Source organism: Phyllobates terribilis, unplaced genomic scaffold, assembly GCF_046119375.1.
Source record: "Phyllobates terribilis strain yellow unplaced genomic scaffold, ASM4611937v1 Scaffold_1__5_contigs__length_1240528914, whole genome shotgun sequence".
In the NCBI taxonomy this organism is placed as follows: Eukaryota; Metazoa; Chordata; class Amphibia; order Anura; family Dendrobatidae; genus Phyllobates; species Phyllobates terribilis.
In genome coordinates this window covers 538,208,674-538,234,449 of record NW_027362761.1, presented here as the reverse complement: position 1 = coordinate 538,234,449, position 25,776 = coordinate 538,208,674, and the positions used below count along the sequence as shown (strand labels likewise).

The following is a 25,776-nucleotide window of genomic DNA, read 5'->3' as shown; positions in this document are numbered from 1 at the left end:
TATATATATATATATATATTTTTTTTTTTACTTATGACAGAGTAATCGTTAGTTTTTTTTTTAACCCCTCTGATGTACAGTGTGCATTTTGCTCCTAGTTCTCCAGACCATGCAGGTCTCTTCTCCCTTGTGCTGATTGTGATGCTGAGGATTGTGTGATATTCCCCCTCCATCATCCTATGAAGTCTGTTGTAGGTTCATTACTTTTTGTTCAGATACACAGTCTGTGATTTACCACTAGATCCCTGTAAGATGCCATGTTTGTGCTTTCCTCCTATCTGCGCCCTTATACCGAAAGCCATTGTAATCTTCCCTCCTTAAAGACTTGGATGCTCTCCCCATCTCCACAATTTAATCTGAAATGTACGTCCTCCTCCTGTACCTTGCAGCTAACTGGTATGTTAAAAAGTCTCCGATTTGGATATGACAAATCCAATGTGTATTTGCAAGAGGATCTACAGCAGAAATCTGAGGCTGACATTTGGATTTCTGTCACGGATGTAAGATGTGCCATCAGACGCTAACAAGGATTAGCCTAATTCACTGGGGCTTATATGTAACTACTCATTGAGGATCCACAGAAAAAATGAATTTGCTAATTTTAAATTGGATGTTTTCGAAGTCTGGACAAAAGTCAATTCAAATCTATGTTTTTAACTACTATAATACTGCCCCTATGTACAGGAATATAACTACTATAATACTGCTCCCTATGTACAAGAATATAACTACTATAATACTACCCCCTATGTACAAGAATATTACTATAATACTGCCCCCTATGTACGAGAATATAACTACTATAATAATTTCCCTATGTACAAGAATATAACTACTATAATACTGCTCCTATGTACAAGAATATAACTACTATAATACTGCTCCCTATGTACAAGAATATAACTACTATAATACTGCCCCCTATGTACAAGAATATAAGTACTATAATACTGCCCCCTATGTACAAGAATATAAGTACTATAATACTGCCCCCAATGTACAAGAATATAAGTACTATAATACTGCCCCCTATGTACAAGAATATAAGTACTATAATACTGCCCCCAATGTACAAGAATATAACTACTATAATACTGCCCCCAATGTACAAGAATATAACTACTATAATACTGCCCCCTATGTTCAAGAATATAACTACTATAATACTGCCCCCTATGTTCAAGAATATACCTACTATAATACTCTGTTGGCTTTGCACTTTCAGGTTTGTACATGTTTGGTCAGGGTATTAACCATTTATCACATTGCACAGCCTTTTTTGTGCTGTGACTTGTATACAGTGTATGATGTTGATGTTTTGTCCATTTGCTAATAATTACGTTTTATGACTAGCTGATAGCTGAATGTTTTTAAGGGTTGAAAGGAAAATCTGCCAGAAATGTTCATGTCGCAGCCACTAAACATGAATTGCTTTCTCCATACACCCCATGGTCCCTGCTCATCGAGGCGTCATCACTTCCTAGACACGGAGCATGTCCCTGTAACTCTAAGTCTGTATATTGATCTTGATGCATTGTATTTCTATTCCTCATTGCTGTCTATTCTGCTTGTGGCCACATCTCTCTCCTCTTCCCATGGCTCAGCAGGTATCCGTGTATCCGCCTCTCATCGCCCACCGTTCATCACAGTACAATACTCTTCTTGCCTCATTATGCTGAAATTCTCTTTTTCCCCTTCCTTGCCGCAACTTCCAGGCAGCTGGAAATATTTCGGATGGGGAGAAAGCCAGAGTATGTAACCCTTTCTTGCTGGACCTGTGTCGGCATGCTTCATAACGTGATATACAGTGTGGATATTCATGCATACGGGGTCCCTTTGTCACCCCCATCAATCTTACCAAGCCTCCATCTGTTCTTTACAGGGTGTCACTCACATGATATAATACACTATGTATGTATAGACTCACAATATCGCTCTAGTTCTGAACATCATTGCACGGTGTAAATCCACTTTTTAGTTTTCGGGTATTTCTACACCAAATTTACATTTTGGAATAAATCTAGTTAATACTAATGAGCACTGATGAGCTGCTGTCCCCATTCCTCTGTGCTGAATGTATATCTGAGTCACACCCTCAGGACCACCCCCTGGGATCTCCCAAAACTGAACATGAACCTCTATTTTTGGGTAGAATTTATGTAACCCCTCACATCTTTTTAAACCAGGTCCAAGTCTACACTAGGTCTTTATAGAAATTCGGCACAGTCCTAGTAAATTCAAGTCTGGTTGCTAGAGAGACACTGAAGCAACCACTGGCTTCTCAATGGAGGGGTAAGATAGCCGGTCTATAGCAGGGAGTCTGGTCAATGGCAAAACTTTAGGTTCCTGAGCCACCAGTACAGTATGTGTAACAGCCCCCCACCGACTTACGATGTGCCCTTTATAATAGTAGTGCCATCTTATGTAGCAGAAATGGCTGCTGCTCTCCACGGGCCCTGCTGCTCTCCACGGGCCCTGCTGCTCTCCACGGGCCCTGCTGCTCTCCACGGGCCCTGCTGCTCTCCACAGCTCCCCCATACAAGACCTCTGTACACAACCGAGCACTCCTGTGTTCTCGGAGAGCCTCTGACAGAATCATCTATCAACCACTTATATCGCTGCCAAACAAAAGGATTCTTCTCCCAACATCATCCGTAGGAGGAGAGTCAAGAACCCATACACATTCGGTGATCTGCCGAAATCGGTACCTTTTGGATGACTTTTATCTAAGTATTGTGGGTGCCTTTAGATCCTTCATGAGCTCAGACTTGCCAGTGGAAAAGCCAAACTTCACATGCCAGAAATGCAAGCTTGTGTCCCTGTTGGAGGAAAAGTTGCGAAATCTAGAAGAGAGGTTAACTACCTTGAAAATCATTAAGGAAGATGAAGAGTTCTTAGACAGAGCAGAACTATCTCTTCATGATTCAGAAAGAGAAGAAATTCGAACTGCACCTGATGAAACAGAGGAATGGAAGCATGTGACCCACAGAAGCAGGAGGATCGAGAGGCAGTCAGCACCCATACTGCTCAGGAACCAGTACCAGGCTCTCACGCAGGAGAACCATGAAGAAATACAGCAAAATAAGACTTTGCCAGCAATGAATAACCTTGTAAGCCCTCAGAATCCTCCTGGATGGAGAAAGAAGAATGTTGTGAAGAAAAAACGGAGAGTGGTGGTCATGGGGGATTCCCTGTTAAGAGGAACAGAGGCCGCTATCTGCAGACCAGACATAACCTCAAGAGAAATGTGCTGTCTTCCAGGAGCAAAAATTAAAGATGTGTCTGACAGGATATCAAGATTCTTCAGACCTACAGATCACTACCCATTCCTGCTAATACATGTGGGGACAAATGACACCGCAAGAAAGGACCTGGAAACCATCTGCAGTGACTTTGAAGACTTAGGCAAGAAAGTGAAAGAATTGGGAGCGCAGGTGGTCTTCTCATCCATCCTCCCAGTGGATGGCCATGGAACAATGAGGTGGAATAAGATTCTACAGGTGAACAACTGGCTACGTCGATGGTGCCGTCAACAAGGATTTGGATTTCTGGATCACGGAATGAATTACCTATACGATGGACTACTTGCTAGAGATGGGGTGCACCTTACGAAGACTGGAAAACATGTATTTGGAAGTCGCCTTGCTACACTCATCAGAAGAGCTTTAAACTAGAACAATGTGGGAAGGGAAGCAAAAGGCCAGAAAAAGCCATACAGCTGACAAATACTATTGAGATCTCTGCTACTGGAAGCGGAAAAGAAGAACAAAGACAAAACAATTTAAATAATAAAAATATGGGAGGAAGAGAAACCAATCACAAACTAAAATGTTTTTATACAAATGCACAAAGCATGGGCAACAAACAAGGAGAATTGGAACTACTAATGCAGGAAAAGGAATATGATGTCATTGGAATCACTGAAACTTGGTGGGACGATACACATGATTGGAATAAAAGGCTAAAAGGATGCAACTTATTTGCAAGAAACAGACTTGATAAACGAGGAGGAGGTGTTGCATTGTATGTTAGAAAAGCGTATATCTGCACAGAGATTGAAGCTTCAGAGACTGGGAGTTCTGTGGAAACTGTTTGGGTAAGAATACAAGGAGAGAACAACGGAAAGGACACCATTATAGGCATTTACTACAGGCCACCTGGGCAAGCTGAAGATATGGATGAACTCTTTATGTATCAAATGACCAAGTTCTCCAAAAAATATGACGTAGTGGTCATGGGAGATTTCAACTATCCAGACATTTGTTGGGAATCTCTCTCGAGTAAAACTAACAGGTCAAGCAAATTCTTATCCTCTCTTGCTGACAACTTTATCTTCCAAAAGGTAGGGGAGAAAACAAGGGGATCTGCTACTTTGGATCTAATCCTTATAAACAGGGAGGAAATGGTTGAGGAGGTAAAGGTGGCTGGGACCCTAGGAGGCAGCGATCATGCTATGATAGAATTTTGGATAACTAGAGGAGGAAGACATGTGAAGACTCAAACTTCAAGGTTAGATTTTAGAAAGGCAGATTTTAAGAGACTCAGAAAGAGAATAGGAGGGATCCAATGGCTGGATGTCCTTAAGGACAAAAATGTCCAGGAAGGATGGGAAATTTTTAAAAATGAGATTCTCAAAGCACAATCGTTAACAATCCCGAAAAGTAGGAAGAATGGGAAGCATTTAAGGAAACCAGGATGGATGAACACAGAACTTAAACACATGCTAAAAAGAAAGAAAGAAATGTTTATTAAATGGAAAGAGGGAGGCATATCTAAAGAAGATTATAATGCAGTCTGCAGATCCTGCAGGGCACGTATTAGGTTAGCTAAAGCTGACAATGAATTAAGGCTTGCAAGAGATGTCAAAAGCAATAAAAAAGGATTTTGGGGGTATGTCAAAAGTATAAGAAAAGTCAAAGATGCTATAGGATTTTTACAGGATGAAAATGGAGAAATGGTAAGAGAGGATGTTGAGAAGGCCAAACTTTTTAATTCCTATTTTGCATCTGTTTTCTCTCAGAAAGAAAATGTAACATCAACTGATCTTCACTGTCCTTTTAAAGGAATAGAGGAATCCAAGTTATCTGTAAACAGAAAGATTGTGAGGGAATATTTAGCTAACATAAATGAGTTCAAGTCTCCAGGTCCAGATGAATTACACCCCAGAGTACTGAAGGAGATCGTAGAAGAAATTTTAGAACCACTCTCCATAATCTTTGAAAATTCTTGGAGAACAGGAGAAGTCCCAGAAGACTGGAGAAGAGCAAATGTTGTTCCTATCTTCAAAAAGGGGAAGAAGGTGGACCCAGGGAACTATAGGCCGGTGAGTCTGACTTCTATACCAGGAAAGATCTTTGAACAAATTATTAAACAACATGTATGTAAGTACATGGATAAGAATGAAGTGATTAACCAGAGTCAGCATGGGTTTGTAACTAACAAGTCATGTCAGACTAACTTAATTTCCTTCTATGACAGAATCACTGACTGGGTGGATCAGGGAAATGCTGTAGATATAGTATATCTTGACTTCAGCAAAGCATTTGACAAAGTATCTCACACCATCCTTATTGAAAAAATGACCAAGTATGCAATGGACCAGGCAACTGTTAGGTGGATTCATAACTGGCTTAGTGATCGGACTCAAAGGGTGGTTGTAAATGGCTTCACATCCAGCTGGATGAATGTCTCAAGTGGGGTACCACAGGGCTCCGTCCTGGGACCTGTATTATTCAACATCTTTATCAATGATTTAGATGAAGGAATTGAGGGTAAACTGATTACATTTGCTGATGACACAAAGCTAGGAGGGATAGCTAATACTAGAGAAGAGAGAGAGAGGATTCAAAAAGACCTAAATAAACTGGAGCAGTGGGCAGCAACCAACAGAATGGTTTTTAACAGGGAAAAATGCAAAGTACTACATCTGAGCAATAAAAATGAAAAAAGCATATACAGAATGGGAGGAATAGAGCTAAGCAACAGTACATGTGAAAAAGACTTAGGTATACTAATAGATCATAGACTGAACATGAGTCAACAGTGTGATGCAGCAGCAAAAAAGGCAAATACAATTCTGGGATGTATTAACAGAAGCATACAGTCTAGATCACGTGAAGTCATTATCGGTCTTTACTCCTCTTTGGTCAGACCTCATCTGGAATACTGTGTACAGTTTTGGGCACCACATTTTAAAAAAGACATAGACAAACTGGAGCAAGTTCAGAGAAGAGCGACCAGAATGGTGACTGGTCTGCAAACCATGTCCTATGAGGAACGGTTGCAGGATTTGGGAATGTTTAGCTTGCAAAAAAGAAGACTGAGAGGAGACTTAATAGCTGTCTACAAATATGTCAAGGGCTGTCACATTGTAGAAGGATCATCTTTATTCTCATTTGCACAAGGAAAGACTAGAAGCAATGGGATGAAACTAAATGGGAGGAGACACAGATTAGATATTAGAAAAAACTTTTTGACAGTTAGGGTGATCAATGAGTGGAACAGGCTGCCACGAGAGGTGGTGAGTTCCCCTTCAATGGACGTCTTCAAACAGAGGCTGGACAGATATCTGTCTGAGATGATTTAGTGAATCCTGCTTTGAGCAGGGGGTTGGACCAGATGACCCAGGAGGTCCCTTCCAACTCTACCATTCTATGATTCTATGGTCTTAAAACAGAAGGCAGAAATGGGCAATAATTCAAGGTAGGGTCTACCACCAAGACTTACTTCATCTACAACTGTCATTAATCAGATTACGACTATACTAATTTGAGATATTTGGTGTAATGGGTGAACCCACTGATTTCTACGTCCAGACGATATGTAGAAGCATTCTGTTTCTTCCCAAACGTCAAATATTGGGGAAAATGATATTTCAACTGCACAATTCCTTTTGTACTAGGGCAGATAAGCCATTAGCAGTGGAAGTCTGTGTAGCCATAACCAAAAATCTTAGTTGAGACCCCATAGTATAATGTATTCAGTGTTTGTTACTTTTTTGGTTCTCGGTGATGCATTTAGTTAGTGGTTCACTTCCCATGTCGTCATTGGTGGTTAGTAGATCATACAACACCATGATTCCTAGAAGCAGACATCCATAGGGGCTTCTTTGTAATAATACCTGTCATTTAGAGCATCGTTCCCCAACTCCAGTCCTCAAGGCCCACCAACAGATCATGTTTCCAGGATTTCCTTAGTATTGCTCAGCTGATGGAATTATCACTTGTGCAATACTCAGGAAATCCTGAAAACATGATCTATTGGTGGCTCTTGAGGACTGGAGTTGGGGACCTCTGGTCCAGAGGATAGAATAGGATGTGCCATAAAGGTCTCACCTCTGGTGAGGTAGCCACCACACGCTGATCCAGGTAGATAACAAATGGATGCATATATGTTGTTCTCTCCACGTTTCCTTCAGAAATTATTTGAAACACTTGAGCATGTGGCTAACCCTCCATACATTCATTGCCTCAGTAGTTGTGTGGGGGGTAGAGGAACCCCATTCCTTACCTAGTTGGATATACCATAGATGTCCAAAGTGTGAACACTGCTGTGCTTAAATTATCTGTCTTCTTAACAGAGTTGGTCTCATGGGCCTATGGGAGAGTAGGTGTGTCCCTAAAGCTGGCCATAGATGTGTGACTAATTGGGCATTGGGTCTACCAACCATTGCTACCTAGTAAAGAGAGAACTGGAAAGACACAAAGTGCAAAAATAGGGTCTTATCTGGGTAACAATATTGAGAAAATAACTTATTAGTGCTCACCTGGTCGGGTTGTGTGCACATAACCACTAATAACGCTTGGGCTGCTGCAGACCCACGTGGGGATGAAAATGCAGCTAATGGAGAAACAAATGGGTTAATTCTGCGCTGCTATGTAGGAAGGATGAGGGATGCCAATCCGGTGTAAGTGGTTTATCTAGTCAACGCGTTTTGAAGTGTACAATCTTCTTCCTCAGGACAACCACGATGGCTATCGTCCTTCTTACATGGCAGCGCATAATTAACCCATTTGTTTCTCCATTACCTACAACTATTGCTACCTGATAGTTATACTATGGCTGCTGTCAGGGAAAGAAGCATAAAGGGTTTGTACCAAGATTACAAGTGATCCCCCTAATTACAGAATAGGGGATAACTTCCTGATAGCCGGGGGCCCGACTGCACTCGGCTATCTCCAGCACTTCCTTTCGAGAAGGAATGGAGTGGAGGTGTACATGCTCCTATTCCACTCCATTTAGAAGGGACTCTCTTAACCCCAGCTCTCAGAATTGCTAGGGGGTCCGAGTTGTCGTACCCACTACTATCAGGAAATTATCCCTTTTAATCTGAGTGCAAATCATTTTTAATGTTCGGATCTTTGTTCGGCATACAATTGCTGATGTAATAACTTAACCTTTGCCACGATGAATGTTCACACTTAGAAATTATAGATTTCATCCTACCCAATCTTTTTTTCCATCTTGTGCAGAGCGTCACAATGCCAAGTGTCCCTTTTACTCTGAGTTAAAAACTTATTGGTTGCCTAATCCCGATGCGGTTGTCCATGGAGAAGTCGAATCGGCCAACTGGTGGACCGCCCTCCTATTTCTATGACCAGATGAACGATTCTAGGAACAACTACAAAGCTTTGTGAACTAGCCATAGAGATCACGGATCCCACTCCTGTTCCCCGAATCCAGACTCTACTGCCCCATCACCTCTCATCTTGGTCTGTGCCTGTCCTGTGGGCCCGATGTCCCGTATACATGAATATCCTACTCTGCACAGGGCCAAGCATGCAGCAGTCTCCAACTAGCCATACAGTACTCTAGTCCATGTGCTGGATCTTTTTGCTGTGTTTCCTGCTCATTTTCTACTTTTCTGTTCCGTTTATCCAGTCTGGTGCAGTTATTTTTGCCGTTCCCCTCACTGCTGCCACACTTTTATTTTGAGTTAATTTTGATTTCTGTGAACAATGGCTGAGTTTCTTTTCAATAATGTATGTACTGCTTTTCTACAATCCTGGCCATGAGCTGCTTCGCTACCATTATAGTAGGGATGCGCTCAATGTGGTAGCAGCAGGTGGACCACCCCCCCCCCCCCCAAAAAAAATCTCTTAACAGTCCTGTTTTTCAATCCATTGCTTCTTCAGAAGGTTTTAGGAACATATCCCAAAATCATCCTGAAATTGACTTGCACAGATTATAAAGTATTCAGAGCTCTTGATTTACATATCTCCACCAGAAAGTAAATCATTGTTAGTCAATGGGCCCAGACCTTGTGAAGAAGCGTTTTATATCCCCGGGACAATCACATCTCTCATGTCTTACAAAATATGGATATGACTCTTCCGATTCCTTTGGATTTTTAGATGAGGAGTGTATTGTGCCGTTATTTTCAGAAATGATAGGTTGTATACGTATTATCATCGACAATTGCAAAAAAAAAAAATAAAAATAATTTATTGATCCTGGGGTCCACGAGAGTTAGTTTCCAAGGAGAACACCAGTGCTGTAAACTTGAACAGCTCAAAATGCAAGCTTTTTATGAGCCCTAATAGTTTTTGCATACTTTTTTCCTTTTGATATAGCGCCATTATATTCTGCAGATTTGTACAAAGATTACCATTTGCACGTCCTTCCCTCAATAAGGCTTATAATCTAATTTCTCTTTCTTAAAGGGAATGTGTCACCAAGATTTTGCCATGTTATCTGAAAGCGGCATGATGTAGGGGCAGAGATCCTGATTCCAGCAATGTATCACTTACTTTACTGGGTGGTGCAGTTTTGATTTAAAACGGTGTTCTCTGCTGCTGATCTCTGAATGCTGAGCTCTGTATAACCCCGCCCAGACCACTGATTGGCCGCCTTCTGTGTTCACTGTGCATAAGCAGAAAGCTGCCAACCAGTGGTGGGGGCGTGGTTGGACTACCTTGTAGCAGGCCAAGTAGTCCTCTAGTGATAATCTCCTGCTTATAAGATAGTGACTTTATAAAAACTAAGCAGACCAGTAAATAATACATCGCTGGAATCGGGGTCTCAAACCCTACATTATGCTGCTCTCAGATTATGCAGCAAAAATCTGGTGACCGATTCCCTTTAAGGCTCCCATTAAAATTAGCTGTCGACCGAAAGAGTTGTCGACTATCTCTCCTCACCCCCGTAGACATAAGAGGGTTGCTCCAATGCTCTTCTTGCAGTTGTTCTTCTCCTCACCGAATAAAAGGATTGGCTGTTGAAATTGAACAGGCCTGATCCTTCTCTCCCTTGAAATTATCTGGTGAGGCAAATCGGGAGGCCCTCATACACATTAGATAGTTTGCCGATCCCGCCAAAATAGACCGGTTCAGCTGACTTTTATCGAATGTGTATGGAGGCTTTTAGAGACCTACACTAGGCACCTTTTCTTGGAAGACAATGAACCTACTAGTGGATTTTCAGAATTCTATGCAGATGTCGTCAGGTACTTTTACTTCTGCACCAGATGGTTAGAGGGGCCACTGATCTGTCATCTCGTTGACTGCTGGTCTAGACTTGTGCATGACCAATAGGTATCGAGCTTCTGTCCTGTTGATTAGTATTGGATGCATGCCCAGAAGGGAGAGTAGCACGAGGACTTCTGTAACTGGATAACCCCACAATGTCCATACTTAAAGATTAACCTTGCAAAGAACTGAAAGTTTTTCTGGGCACTATTTACAAGTAGGAATCGACAATCCCGATACCCTAATTTTATTCTAAAAAGAATATTATGTTTCAAAGTCTGGAGATGCTACTTCTCATTTAGTAGACTTTTGTAGATAAAGCTCTCATGAAAACCTTGTCCAGTACACATGCAGAGATCTGATTGTCCTTTAAAGGTCCAGCCTTGGTGGTGGCATAGATTGTCTACAATGTGGTGGTGGGTGACCCTCTCCTCACAATGCACGTGAACTCTAGTTTCCCTTTCTAGAAATGTACTAAAAAAATTATCTTCAAACATTGATTTGTATGAAATTTTTACGTAAAACATAAATTGTAACTTTTTTTTGAGTTTTGTTGGGACAGTGAATGGAGATCTGACTTATTTTATTTTGGTTCCTCCTAGGTGGCATGGCTGCTCTAGCTAATGGTTTATGCCATGACATTAAAATAATGTCCAAGTGCAGAAGAGAACAAATGCGGTGTGTGGCCTGTAACCTATTTTCTGTTTCAGCTTTCGAAGACCATGATAGTGCCGTTGATGACCGGGACAGCGACTACCGTAGCGAAACCAGCAACAGCATGCCACCCCCATATCATACAACCTCTCAGCCCAATGCCTCCATCCACCAGTTCCCTGTGCAGCCTCGCCTGCAGCAGCAAGGGGGGTCTCGGGAGTCCTGTGTTGACTCAATGCAGAGCTATGACCTTGACTTCCGGGAGAGGAGGACGATGAGGTAAAATAAAATGTACTATATGTATTAAGGTTTCCTATATTTTCTGAAAAACCTAAGTGCAAATCTATGATAGCTATGCATTATGATCTTTGCTGATGCTAAACTTAAAGTGGTTATTCCATAAAGTACATATTCATATTCCTGGATCTATTAATTAAAACGTTCTACTATTGGATGCGTACAAAAAAATATATATATATATTTTCATGTGCTGGAAATAATCTTATAAATGTGCTCCTGCAATGTACTGTGTACTGGTAGTGTCCGACCATGCAGAGCTGCTCCAGTTCATGATCTGCACATAGCACATCTCCTGACCAGGGAAGGAAGCATAAGTCACCTATGATAAGTGAGTATAAAGGCAAAACAGCAGAGGCTTACAGCTGCTGCTTTTTCAGGTAACAGATTTCCCTGCCTGTTTTATCACAGGAGTGTTTCTGCAGCATCTACAGCACTCTGAGCTCATCATTAATCAAGCTGTTACATATAAGCACCCGCTGGAGCTCTTATGTCGCTGACTTGATTTTATTTTTTTATTCCCCTTAAAGGTAAAAACAACATTATAAAAACAAAAATCTGAGTTGATGAGAATAAAATTCTGAAATAAGAGTTTGGGCATGGGCTTGAAAATTATTATTTTTTTTTCAATTATTGAAACAATGTAGCTATGTTCGGTTAATGCACAAAGATTTTCATCACTCACTTTTTAGTTCATGTTCCAAAAATTCCCTATTTCAAACACGCCTGGTAGGGTTGAACAGAACAAGTCTCAGGACCCTGGACAAGCGGCCGTGCCTGTACCCTGAAAATTGTTTTTTTTCTGTCTCCATGCCAGCTGATGCCTCCCTATGTTGAGATATGGTAGGAAGAAGATAAAAGTTGCCAAACTGCAGCTGCATCTCCCCATCCTCCTTCTCTACTATTTTTTACTTTTATATTGTTTTTTAGTGACTGGGGCGATTTATGATCATTTACAGAAGGGCCTACAGGGAAATCTGATAGAATACTGGAAGAATATATTTCTCTTTATTATGAGGTGCTTTATATTTTCACATGTAATATTGACTTATGCAAAAAAAAAAAAAAATGAAGGTGGGCACAGTCTAAAGTGAAAACTTCTGCTCTTATAAACCTGTATTTTTGCCTAACTTGTACAGTTCTTCTCCGTATTAGCTAGTTGTCTTTTTTATTCATATATTGCCATTATTCATTTTGTCTTGATATCGAGGATGAGGTTCGTTTTGTCTGTATCTTTGCAGTGACCCTAATTGTATTATGCCTTTTCCTCTACCGTTTTCCTACTTTCCTTTTTCTCTCCCCCTTTAAGGCGATACGATAGCGTAGATTCCAGTGCGAATGGACGTCACGATCTAGAATCTGCATCAGAATCTAGTCAGCTGACGAGCCGCCATTGTTCTCTAGAAAGCAGGCATTCTCTAGATCTGTCCGATAGGTGGGTCAACCCTGTCTGTGCCATGCTGTGTCCTTGGCTTGTGCCGTGGCTGTGTGCAGTGTCGTGGTAGCTGCATGTCTTCAGGGTGCAATACACACTGGAGCGTAGTTGGCCGTGTTTGTGCATTTTTATTTTTTGTTTAGTTGTAACATCGGAGGCTTCACGTGTAGTTTTTAATGGTAAAATGTAAGTTTTCTGCAACAGCTTTGAGTCTCTGAATGTCGTCCTTTTAAATAATGCTTGGTAAGGAGATTTTAGTGGACTGAAAACTCCTAAGATGTAAAAAATTACATCTGATTTTTGGGAATCGATGGTGTAGGCCTTAATCATTAAATAAAATTTAGTTAAGTCTTATACTATTATTCGGAAATCAGTTTTTAAAGGATTTTGCACCTTTTGGGCCACCAGCAAAAACAAAAATTAAATGTCCCGCTACCGAGTCCTTTAATACTTCTAGGCATCTGTCCTTGCGTAAGGAGATAAGCATTTGTAGTAGGAAAATTACATTAGCGGGGTTCCAGTATTGGAGGAAAAAAATGTCTATCTTCTCCTAAAAACAGTGCCACACTTGTCTGCAGGTTGTGTGTGGTACTGCACCTTGGTTCTTTTCACTTCAATGGAGCCAAGCCGCAATACCAGACACAACCCATGGAACAACTGTGATGCTGTTTTTGCATGAAAGCGGCCATATTTTTCTAATCTTAGACAAATCCTTTATTTCTAAATTAATAGTAATACATTATTCTTTTTTTTATTTTAATCATCCATTAGTCTATCTACAAAACACTTAATAGTTTTTATTGAGCCCTTTAATGCAATGATATTTTACAGTGCTCTAATAACCATATTTATGAATGTTGATAAAAAAAAATTTTTTAATGTGAAATGGTTGAAATGATGAATTTTTGAGTATTTACATTTTACTCGCAGTTTTTGTCTGTATTGTAATATGATACAACTGTTTTGCACAAAGTTTTCATTCTGTTTTTTGTCTTTTTTGTGCACTCCCTTTCTTCCGTTTTCTTCCCGCTCTTCTCCTTTTGATCTCTTATACACATAGTAGAAATCCCTCTGTAGTTAAAGGTAAAGTTAGGATCATTCCCGTTGAGACGGGTTCTATGGAAAAAGAGTGGGAAGACGAGTGTGAAGTAATAGGCAAGCAGCTTATTGAAGATTTTCTAAAAGAAAGCCAAAAGAACTGGCAGGAGACAAACCTTTCAAAGAAGAACATGGATGTTGAAATGAATGGAGGAGTAGAGCGGTTGATGTCTATTCAAAACCATAAATCTGGTTTTGCTCAATACCCGGAGGAATATAATACAATTGATAGACGAAAATTGAAAAAAAATTCTCGTATTAAAAACCGAGAAAAAGAGGTTAATGGCTTATGTTCCGAAATGAATGTTCAATCCAAAAAAGATATTTTATGGTCTGAGGCACCCTTTGAACCGAACAATGAATCTGTTTCGTTTTATCCAATTTTACGACCTTATAAAAATGGTTTGCTGGTGAAGAGTGGGAGACGAAACCATGACACGTGCAAGTCCAATAATGACGTAGTACATTTACTACAGGAACTAGTTGAACAGAAACCAACCATTATTGGTCACAGTTGTTCTCTTGATACCCTGGAGGAGTATGACAGCAGTGCTTCTGATGGTCAACCATGTTCACCGGTGTCAGATGATGATTTGGAAGAACTAGCATTGATGTCGCAGTCTTGGGCTGGTCCCGGTTTGCTTCATGCTGGTAATGTTGCTATGAGTCCTCTAAATTCAAATTCATTTAGTAATCTAAAACCTCTCCATTGCAAAAACTCTTCCAGAGGACCTTTCAGTAAATATAGCTACCCCAACTTTAAGCTGTCTCCCGTTGAAGAACCAACGGAAGAATATGTAGATACAATGGATGAGCTACAATGTTTAGTGGAGTCTGTTTCAGAATATTTGGCCGAAAAGGAAGAAGAAATTAACAAGTTCCATACCTTACCGGTTAGTAAATTGACTACTGGCAGTGTAGCCAGTAAACCCCCTTCTACTGAAAAATTGGACAATCTGACCAACAATGTAGACAAAGCCAATGTAAGTGTGGATAAATCAAACACAAGTCTTGATGAGACGTCCGAATCTACTCCTAAACCAAACACAAGTATTGACGATAAGTCAGAATCTACTCCTGAACTATCTGGTATAAAAACAACGGTCAACTCTTTGTTTAGCTCATTTACACAGAAGGTTGGCTCAGGGGCCAAACAAATTACAGCATCAGTGGAGAAAATTGTTTCCTCCGCTCCTGAGAAACCAGAACACCCAATCACTGGGGGAATATCGAAAATCTTTAGCAGTAAGTTTACTTTTGGAAGTAATTTTATGAATGCAAAAAATATTGATGAAAAAATGAGTTCAGATAGTGGGAAGAAATGCAATATTTCACCTAGTCCAGGTCCTCATCAACAGGTACCCAACAAAATCCAAGAAAGCCCTAACCAGCCATCTAAAGGACCGGACCATTCCTCTACAATAGCTAGTAATCTTCCCAATAACCCTCTACTAAGCAACACTGTTAATTCATTTGATGCTGGATCTTCTTTGAAGGTCTTAGAATTAGAATGTACACAAGAACACGCATTAGTCGAAAGTTGTGATTCAGTTGCACAGCAATCCTTAGAAAATAAAGATATCTTATGCATGAAAATTACAAAAAAGTTAAGTATGGATGAGCTGATTCATGAAACAAGTGGAGAATCCCCGACCACTGTAAACAAATTTCATCAAGAACAAGCACCCAACGAACACTTAACACATGAGAAAATTGATTGTAGCCTGCCAATGTCCACAGGTACCACAAAGGACTTAGCTTTGAGCGCCACCCATGGCATTGACCCAAAACGAGACAGAACTGAGGACTTAAAGACTAATAAAGAATTTTTACATCCTTTAAGAAAGTCTTTCAGTCAGTTTTTTACACAACCTTCTAACAGTATGGAAAACAATACAAACAACATGGAAAGTTTACGAGGCTTTAAATCTGAAACAGACATCCGAGATGGCGATTCTTATGGAATAGGCAAAATCAAAATACCTTTTTTCAACTCTTTTAGCTTGTCGGGTAGAAAGGAAACTGAAAAGAGAAGTGAGTTTTCATCTGTTGACAATGTATCCTCTACTGATATTGAAAGTGAAAAAAACAGAAATAAATCAGAACCTCTACATACAGAAAATTTTAAGAAGGAGCCTATTGTAAAAATGGATTGTTCAAGAATATCTGATGAGAAAGTTAAATGTAAGGCTGCAGCACTCCCACCGAGTCAACATGTGGAGATTGCTCCAGGGCAAAAACATGTAGAAAAAGACCTTATTTTTGGTCAAAAGTCTTCTGATGGCGGTATACCGAAACCAAGCCAAAATCTAGAAAAAGACCCCTCCAAAGGATTTATCTCCAAATTTTTTACTTTTTCATCCAGTGGAACTGGATCTCAGGAAAACCTAGTAAAAGAGCCCAAAAGTTCTGAAGATAAAAAAACAACAGGTTTTCTTTCAGGATTGTTTAAGTTTGCGTCCAATGAAAATTTATTAAGTAGCAAAGAAATCTCCACCAATGTTTTGCCACAAAATGCACCAAAAGAGACTACAAAAGATAATGTGAAAGAGATTTCTGGTGGTCAGAAACAGAGTGAGGATTTGGGTATGTTTAGCAAACTTAAAAATCTAATACCTGTGCAAAAAGGAAGCGAAACAGTTAGCAAAGTGTCAGATAAAGTTAATTGCTTAGATGAACCACAAAAACTTCTTAAAGAAGGAAGTGGAGAAAGACATCTTGGCCGTATCGAAAGCTGCTCAAGGGATGTTTCTGTCCAGTTTGATTCAGAAATTGAAGACTTTGGTTTGTATTGGGTGGATGATTTTGATAGTGGCTTCTATCCTGGTGAGAATAGTTTAGTTTGGCCTACTTTGTGTGAAGGTTTAGAAGATAATAGAAGCCATTGTAGTTATGAGTGGGACTATGGTGTAACGGATTGCGGTATCTACAGGAATGCCAGAGAGTCTACTACTTGTCATGTCAATGGCAAGAGAAACAATCTATCTAGTAATAGGATAGCCGTAACTGACTTAAATGGTACAGTCATGAACTTATGTAAAAAGGATGGAAATGACAACATGGACTGGGTATCGTTTTCACAATTGGAAGATGGGTTTATATACACAAAGGATTTACATTTGGGCAATGAGACGTATAACCAGAACATTGACCTTGTCTCGCTGCAAGCCGATGTCTATAGCTTATGTGAAGGTGTTCCCTTAGATTTGAGTTTTTCTTCTCAATATGATCACTCCCTTTGGAGCTTGATTGATTATAACTCTTTAATTCAGAATGAAAACTCCTTGTTTTCTCCTGACGAGTACGTAGAATGGTTGGGATTACTAGAATTTGGTTTATGGTGGCAATCTGAAGAAGGAGATTGTGGATATTATATGTACAGTGATGGCATTTACATTTACTCCCTCTTAACTGACCCTACTGGGGAGTATGTGTATATCTGTACACCAGACACAGAATCATATTTTGACTATGAAGACTACTTAGAAACAAATTATAATCTTTCAGACGATGCTGTCATCTTGTGTGGATTTAAGGTACCCTTAGATAATGGACAGCTTCCTTGGTTTGTGGTAGATAATCAGATGGATAACCATTCTTTAAATAGCCCCCTTGACTTGGCGTTAAATAAAAATGACCATCTGATGAACTTGGAGACCTTTTCTCACATGTTCGAAGAATCTGTATACTCCCAACGTGACCAGCCTCTAGATTTTTCAACATGCAAACTTAAAAAACTAAAAGTAGACCTTAGACCAGATGGTGAAAATATTTTTGCCGATAATTATTCTCAGCGGCACCAAAAAGTAGAAGTTGTCGATTTAGCAAAAGCGAAGCATACGCCCAAACAGATCTTTGATCAAAAAGTTACTGAAGCGCCCAAGTTGGTGTCTATTCCAGCAGCCAATGCTGTACCCATGTCAAAAAGTGAACCACAGTCCACTGAAAAAAGTGATGTTAAAAAGATTTTATTCAGTCCAGTGTCCTCCTTGTTCTCCTCTCTTGGTGGTCTACTGAATAAAAGTGAAAACCTCAAACATTCACCTGCTGCTTGTACTGAACCGTCTGAGACAGTCAGTGAACATACAATAAAGGGAGTAACATCGGTGCCTCTTGCTGATGCTGCCAATCAGAGATATGTAAAACCAAAGGGTGATGACCTTTTGGATGATACAAATATGCCCAGGATAATGAAAAAACATTCATTACAAGGAACTCCGGAAGGTCCAAATTTAAACACCTTTGATTATTCTCAAAACCTAACCAGAGAACCTGGAAATACTGATATGTCTACTCCAAGACAGATTCTTCAGAAAAAAGAAAGTTTTCGTAAGTCAAGCCAAGAACCCACAGATAATGCCCCACCACAAAGTGAGCCTGAGAAAAATCTATTTAAGAGTGCTCTACAAATTTTTAACATTAGTGAAGGCAGCTCGGCCAAAACCAGTACTGATAAAAACACTACTTCTGGCTTTTTGAACTTTTTCAAGGCTCAGATTGATTCTGTAACGTCAAGTCCAACTCCATCTCAGGAGAATTTACAAAATAAGAATTTGGAGGAAAATACGAAGAGTAATAAAATATCAGAAGCCTCTTCCGAGCAGAAGGAAACCATTGGCATTTCAACTATATTTGGGTCCATAACCGATCTCTTTAAAACAGAACCCGTGCCTTTTAAGCAGCCCTGTGAAGTCACACCGACAATAGATGAGAAAAGCCAAGCTGATAAGTCTTTAGGGTTAAACCGAGATGTGGAAACTGGTGGTCTTCAAACACCAAGGAATAAACTGCTAAAGAAGCAGGAGACTATTCAAGACACTGGTCTGAGAAGCTCCCTGTCATCTACACATGTAGGGAACACTGTGTCTTCAAGTACACCAGTTCCTAGAGACCATCCAAAAATGGACTCTGTTCTTCCTACTACATCCACAAGCAAACGTTCATTGCCCTCTATTCCTGCTCCACAAATTGCAAAACCAGAATTTGGTCTTAAGGAACAATCTGCAAAAATGCCTTCAGAAAATGTATTTCAAGACCATAAACCAGAGCCGCAAGCCAGTACACAAATAGGGGAGAGTCTGTCACAGACTGCCAACAATATTTTTAATTTTTTCAGTAAATCCGTCAAACCTGATCCCACCCCTGTGGAAGTACCAAAAATTCAAACCAAAGCACCAGAACCACAGACACTATTTAAGATGCCTACTTTTTTCTCTTCAAGTAAGCCCCCCGTTACTGAGAAACCCCAATCCAGTACTGGTACATTTTCTAGCCTTTTTGGTTTTTCTTTGTTTGAGGAGCCAAAGACCCCTGCTCAGATTATACCAAAAAGACCAATGGGGGATGTCATTATAAACTCTTCACAGCAACAAAAGCCCATACCAGATTTTCAACAGGCCCACCTGAACAAGAAGTATATGAATGATACAACTGCATTAGAACAACCAAATTTGCATGAAGACGCTAAATTATATGATCCACCTGTTCACGTTGATAGTCCACTGATAGAAGAATCCTGTGTGCTTGACGATAGTATACCACCAGATGAACCATATATTTATACCGAAAAAACAGACATCGAATCATATGATCCAGACAATGATTTGTTGCAGGAAGATTATGAAATTTATATAACTCCCGAAGAACAGGAGTTCCAGAATGAGGGTCTGGAACAAGAGGAATGTGAATATGAAGATAGTAAGTTGGTAGAGCAAAGCGAGCATGTGTCTGATTCTAAAAGTGAACAGTTTGACTATTTTTCTGAAAATGTCAGCCAAGTGAGTGGTGGTGACCTTGCTGACAGCTCAGGAGATAGTGTAACAGAACCTTTTAGTGAAATGATACCCTCAGTATCAGAAATGCTTCCTAATATTAATGGAAATGAAGTGTTTGCTGCCCATGCAAAAATTTTAGATGACTCTAGCTCTCTACTTGGAGAGCAAGAATCCATCTTCATTGAAGCTCCGAGCAGCTTTGGGTCAGATAAGGAAATCCTGTTAAAACCCCAAGATGATGCATATGAATGTAAGACTAGTTCCAGTGACTTAGAGTTGCAAAAGGATGAAGTTCCACAGGAATATGAATTTGCACAGAGCAACCTGGGTCCTTCACAGCCAGCAGTAGAAAATGCACCTATTTTTACACCTTTAGATCATCCATCCTCTACAAAGCCACCCGAGCAGGAAAAATCAGTGTTGGACTCATCAGTTGAAATGTTTTCAAGCTTTATGACGAAAATCAGTGTGTTTTCCACATCACCAAGTGAGCCCCAGAAGCCTACATCCAGCTTTTTTTTTACCCCTCAGCCTTCATCATTTTCCATGCCTAAGAAAAGCTCATTGTTCGGCTTCTCCTCTTCTCCTTCGCCGCCTCAGACAAGTACATTTTCCAGTGACTTTTTTGGTATGTTTAAATCTTCCAGTGAAGTGACCAATAAACCACCTGCACCAGTGGTTACTGCCAGTAGAAATAGCAATCAGTCCAAATCCTCTGTTCAGCCAAATAGCAATTTGATCAAACCAACTGGTATAGACAGAGAGCAAACTCGCGTATCTAATCTGATACCAAACGAAGGCGCCAAGATTGAGCGAGAATCTCTTTTGAATGCTGAGACTTCTAAGGTACCCAAAGAAATTGACAACGTCATTGAAGCCAATAACACCATAACTTTAAAGGAAAGTGAAGGCAATGTGGTCTATTTAGAGAAAGCTCCCAATGAAGTGGAATCAACACACCCAACTGATTCATCTTCAAGCATCCTTAAGTCGTCCAATGTGGCCTCTTTTAATAAGGTGGATGATGTGTTGACTCGCCCTTCAGAATTAAGGCTAGATAATGATGAGTCTTCTGTAGTTTACAAAGACATAACTAGTAATAAATCTCCTGGATCCTTAATTGAGCAGCCATCCATTCCAGAAAGTTCTACCCATGAGATTGGCCCAGCTTCAACAAAGAGCCTTTTAGGTGAGGCAACTGAAGTACAAAATGTAAATGGTCATTATAATAGCCAGTCACCTGTGTTTGGAAATATGGAATGGTCGTTGGCTTGGGAGGTGGAATCCAAAAGAGGTCCTCCTAGAGTTGACTCGTCCATATTGCCAGTGATTCTGAAGACTAGTGCAGATGACCTCTCTTTAAAAGAGAGTGAGTACAGTTCTACATATTCTGATGAAACCTCAAAATTAAATGGAGCTGCAGTAATGACATTGGACTCCTGTTCTGTCCGCTCTGAGTCCTCTAGCATACTAACAAATGTTTTCGATGAGCATCAAGCCAAAGAACACGTGATTGACTTAAGTATGAGTCCCTCTCCTCGTTTGGATATTTTATTGGGAAGTCTGGAAATAATGTCTGCAAGTTCTTTGGACGATCAAGATCAGTTTGAGTCAAAGAGCAATGACCTTACATCAAGCTCTCAAGTCTGCCCTGCCCCTCTTACCAAAGGAGAGGCCGCAAAACTCAAAAGAAGGGAACCAAGGCCAGTGATCTGGGCATAATAAATGGTGTCCACCATGCAACCATTTATGATGCACTTTAGACTTGTTGCTTTGTTGCTTGTTCTAATGTGATGAAGTCCCCCCGCTATTAACTCAAGCACCATAGTTTTAGATTGAGTATGTATTCTAGTTTGTATATTAGTCGTGACTATGGCAATCCAACCCACGATTTCCTACAGCTACTAAAGTCAGCCCCATTTTTCATTTGTCTCTTTTACCCCGTTATACTGCAGTTACCTAATCTACCTGACCACAAATCCTTTTCTCCACAAAAAACCTAAGTGGATGAAAATCATATGTGATCAAGGTCCTATCTCAAGGACACTCATGATGACCAATGTAGGAGAGCAACCTACAACCTTTTTAGTAATTACTAGTTGCTTAGATATTTTTCTTTTTTGCACTATAGAAGTTCAAAGTGCCCTTGCCTAGGAGCTTTTCCTCGTATCTTGGTGCTGTCTGTTTATTGAAGCTTCGATGTCTGTGGCCGTTTTGCAAATATATATAGCTTTTCCATGAAGAGGGTATTAGGAAAATGGTTGTCACTTAAAACCAATGATGTTGACACTTGCGTGTTGAATGTAATTGTGGTTAATGCCTTATTTTATGCAACCCTTTCCTTGAACAGGCAAACTATGTAGACCCCTGTAGACTGGTAATATCCAACCTGTCGATCTCCAGCTGTCGTAAAGCGACAACATTCAGCATGGCTGGAGGGAATGCAGGTGGCTGGGCATTCTTGGAGTAGTTGTCTTACAAAGGAGACGCACTGGTTCAAAGCCAATAATTGGGGGTATCTTGAATTTTAATAGAGCTGCCTTACCTCGTAAACCTTTATAGAGATCTACTCCGATGCCACATTTGTGGTCTAAATCTTTTAAACTGAGCACAGTTTGCATTGTAACCACATTTTCTTGGTGCCCTCTCTCAATATTATGCTTTTACGTGATAATAAACTGTGAAACTCTGTACTGTACATCAAGCCATTTTTTTACACAAGTCTATAAAGGGTGTATGGTAAAATATGCAGAACGCTAGATAGATCTACTGTATGAACCTTCCGTGTTTGAATCTTGCAGAGTCGAGAGCTAAAGCAGCTCGTATGTACATGACTCTGTGTGATCTACATTTATACCCTGTAAGAAAGTATGGAAAGGATGAGAAGTCATCAAAATGCATGTTTATGAGCTCAAGTCCAGTGCATACAAAGTGGTTACTAGGGCAGTTCCTGTGTTGATAGAGCCATGGAAAGGTAGTCCCCCCAACACAAGTTGCCCCATCTTAAGTCCCCTGCTTCACTTCACACGGTCAGGTCCAATGCAGAATTTTTTTCCACTGCAGATCCGCAGCACATTTTATGTAAATTGCGCTCAAAAATAGACATAGAGATAGATGGCTGTACAGTTTGGATGATATCTCGATTAGCCAAAGGCATCAAAATCGATGCTTTTTTTTGCGGTGTTATTGCAGTGTTTTTTTTTAACAGCTTTTTTGTGTGCGGATTATATGTCTACAGTACACATTTTATTCACCAAAAAATGACACAAAACCCGTTGTTTTGTTTTTTTGCACTCTCTCATTTGCTTTTTATGAGTGGGGAAAAAAAAAAGTTGCAAAAACACGGAAAAAATGAACATGCTGCAGTTCTCAAATTCAGTTAGGAAAAAATAACAAGCGTATGTATGAGATTTCTGAAATCTCATAGCTTTTGCGATGCTGTAAAATGCAATATCTTATTTGCATAAAAAATGTTGCAAAAACAAAAGCTCTGTGTACATGTCCTTAAAGGGGTGGTCTGACCTTAAGCTACAAGTCTACAGTATTTTTTTTTTTGATGGCAGAATTGTGAATTCTCCCATGGCGCACACTGCGAGCTGTGAGGAATCTCTGCTGTCGGCGCCAGGAGCTTACAGTCATGTGACCTTTTAAGTATGCGATTTGCATATTTCCGTCCGCATTCCAACTAGACTTTTCTGGCTTTGCTCAATACACTTGCATTGAGTGAGGCCAGACATGTATAGTCTGCATGTGACCCTTGTGGTCACTTGCCCACTGCTACTGGTACTGGAGAATCCTCAAAGCACGTGATGTGACGATTCACGTCACTACAAAAATGTAACTGTCCCTTGAAGTTGCCATATATGTAGATCCACAATGGACACCCCTTCACCTTGATTGCTGCATGCAGGATATAACGTAGCTGTAGTAATTTTATTACATTGGGTGGCACATCCTCCTCATAATGAGAACCTTGTCACGTTCTTGCATCCTTTGAGGCTAACCTAAAAGCCTACGGTCATTTATGATAACAGACGGGATCCATTATCCCATGTATCACGGGAAATGGGGGAATAAGTCGATCCACTAACATTGAATAACTTGTCACCACTGATTTTAGTCGATCGCACAGCATACTGAGTACTAACTTGAAGAATGCAGAATTCAGAATGCAGCTCTGAAGGTGACCAGAGTATGTAGTGAGTTTTGAAGGAAAATATTTCCAAATTGATTATCCAACTATCTTCACGGTGTTCTGCATCTTTCCATACAGCCATATTTGATAGTATGTTCGTAAAAATTCAGATCCTCGGTTCGTAAATAATTTGTCTCTGATCCCTCCTTCCCCACAGCCCTGCCGGGAGTAGTCGGTATGGCTCATCTGGTAATGTCAGCCAAGGGAGCTCCCAGCTGAGTGATTCTGACCATTATCATGAGAGCCTACATTCTCTGGACATGGAAGAAGAGCGGCCCGATCCAAATTACGGCTTTGGTGGTTCTGCAAACCAGAGGAAGAGAGACCAAGAATGGTACAATGGCCATGAGCCAAAGAAACAAGGCGAACCTCAGGGAGGCGAGGCACAACTGGAAGACGTGACCGCCAAATCGCCCCAAGAGCTAGAACCAACCAAAGATGTTCAGCTAGAGAAGCGCGGGAGGTCAGTGTCATCTGCACATTACTTCTAGTACTCTGTCATGTATTGCTATATGGTATTCTGAGCAGCTTAGATACACCGGCGCAAACGGGCAGTGACGCACATGAGGAGAAGCATAGATAGGAGCAGGACATCATCACATATCAGAGGTTTAGATACACCAACGCATAAGCTGTGGTATCTAAGCTCATTATATGCAGCATGGTCTTATCAGACAGGTCCACACGTAGGAGGATTAAAAATGATCTCTGAGGCACAATTTCTCAAATGAGAGACTAAGAGACTGATTCATCAGCTCAGTATTACACAACTAAAACGTGGGTACAGCAGACGAGGGGCCGCAGCACACTTGGGAGGCAGAGGCTCAGTAGCACCGTTTGCACATACGAGGTTTTATATACATAGGCTCAGCAGATGGTTCCTACATAAACAGTTCATGTAAACAATGCGTGATTTCTGATGACACATTCCCGTTAGACTTTCTATGTACAGAATCCACCATTCACTATAGGGGATGTCACAGCTCACCTCCTTTACTTCCTGTACAATGACTGATAACACGGGATCCACCATTGCAATAGGATATGTAACCGCCCTCCTCCTCCTTCCTCCTGCCTCCTTCCTCCTCCCTCTTCTTCCTCCTCCCTCTACTTCTTCTTTCTTGTTTCTTCCTTCTTCTTATTCTTCATTCTTCTTTCTTTCTTCTTCTCTCCGTCTTCCTTCTTCCGTCTTCCTTCTTCCGTCTTCCTTCTTCCGTCTTCCTTCTTCCTTCTTCCGTCTTCCTTCTTCCGTCTTCCTTCTTCCGTCTTCCGTCTTCCTTCTTCCGTCTTCCTTCTTCCGTCTTCCTTCTTCCTCCTCATGGTCCTCCCTCGGACCAAGGCTTGAATAATACCATTTTAATGGAGAGAAAAAAAGGCCTATATCAAAAGGGGAGCAATCGGCAAGTTTGGAAAGGAATAGGGTGACCGGCTTACGGCTTAGATGCCCAGCTGTAGTTTCGGAAATGCTAGTGATGTTGTCTCCAATCAGTTGGTACCATGAGAAGTTTCTATTTCCTGTCGTAGCTAGGAATATGGAATACCTGATAACTTATCCTAAGAGTTTACCTTTTCTTAATTTTGTTTGGTAATTTCTCATTGCACACCGCAAAGGGAAATGGGGGGTGGGTGGTTAGTGTGGAGGGATTTTTTCTTGAAGGAGTGATTTGGTCTGGAACATGTATAGATGGATAAGACTGATCATTGCAAACTGTTCTGCTGTTCTGATCATTGTTCTCTGATCAAAGTAAACTGTCATTGCTGTTCTGCCGTAACATTTGGTTTCAGTAAAGACTTCTTGATTGGAAAAAAAAAGTGTCAGGATTAGAGTTGTAGGGAAAAATATAAAAAGGATACCGT

At 40.5% G+C, this 25,776-nt stretch overlaps 1 protein-coding gene across 7 annotated transcripts in view; it reads left to right on the top strand.

Moving 5' to 3' along the window:
• Positions 1 to 25,776, top strand: part of UNC13B (unc-13 homolog B) — a 330,375-nt gene that overhangs the window by 98,282 nt on the left and 206,317 nt on the right. For 3 of the 7 annotated variants that reach the window (XM_073680363.1, XM_073680366.1, XM_073680364.1), the window contains 4 exons: positions 1,716 to 1,751; positions 11,177 to 11,399; positions 12,727 to 12,852; positions 24,077 to 24,382. In XM_073680363.1, the coding sequence (XP_073536464.1) occupies positions 1,716 to 1,751; positions 11,177 to 11,399; positions 12,727 to 12,852; positions 24,077 to 24,382 (691 nt within the window). The remainder of the gene's footprint in view (positions 1 to 1,715; positions 1,752 to 11,176; positions 11,400 to 12,726; positions 12,853 to 24,076; positions 24,383 to 25,776) is intronic. The other 4 variants (XM_073680367.1, XM_073680365.1, XM_073680369.1 and 1 more) reach the window with 3 other exon arrangements.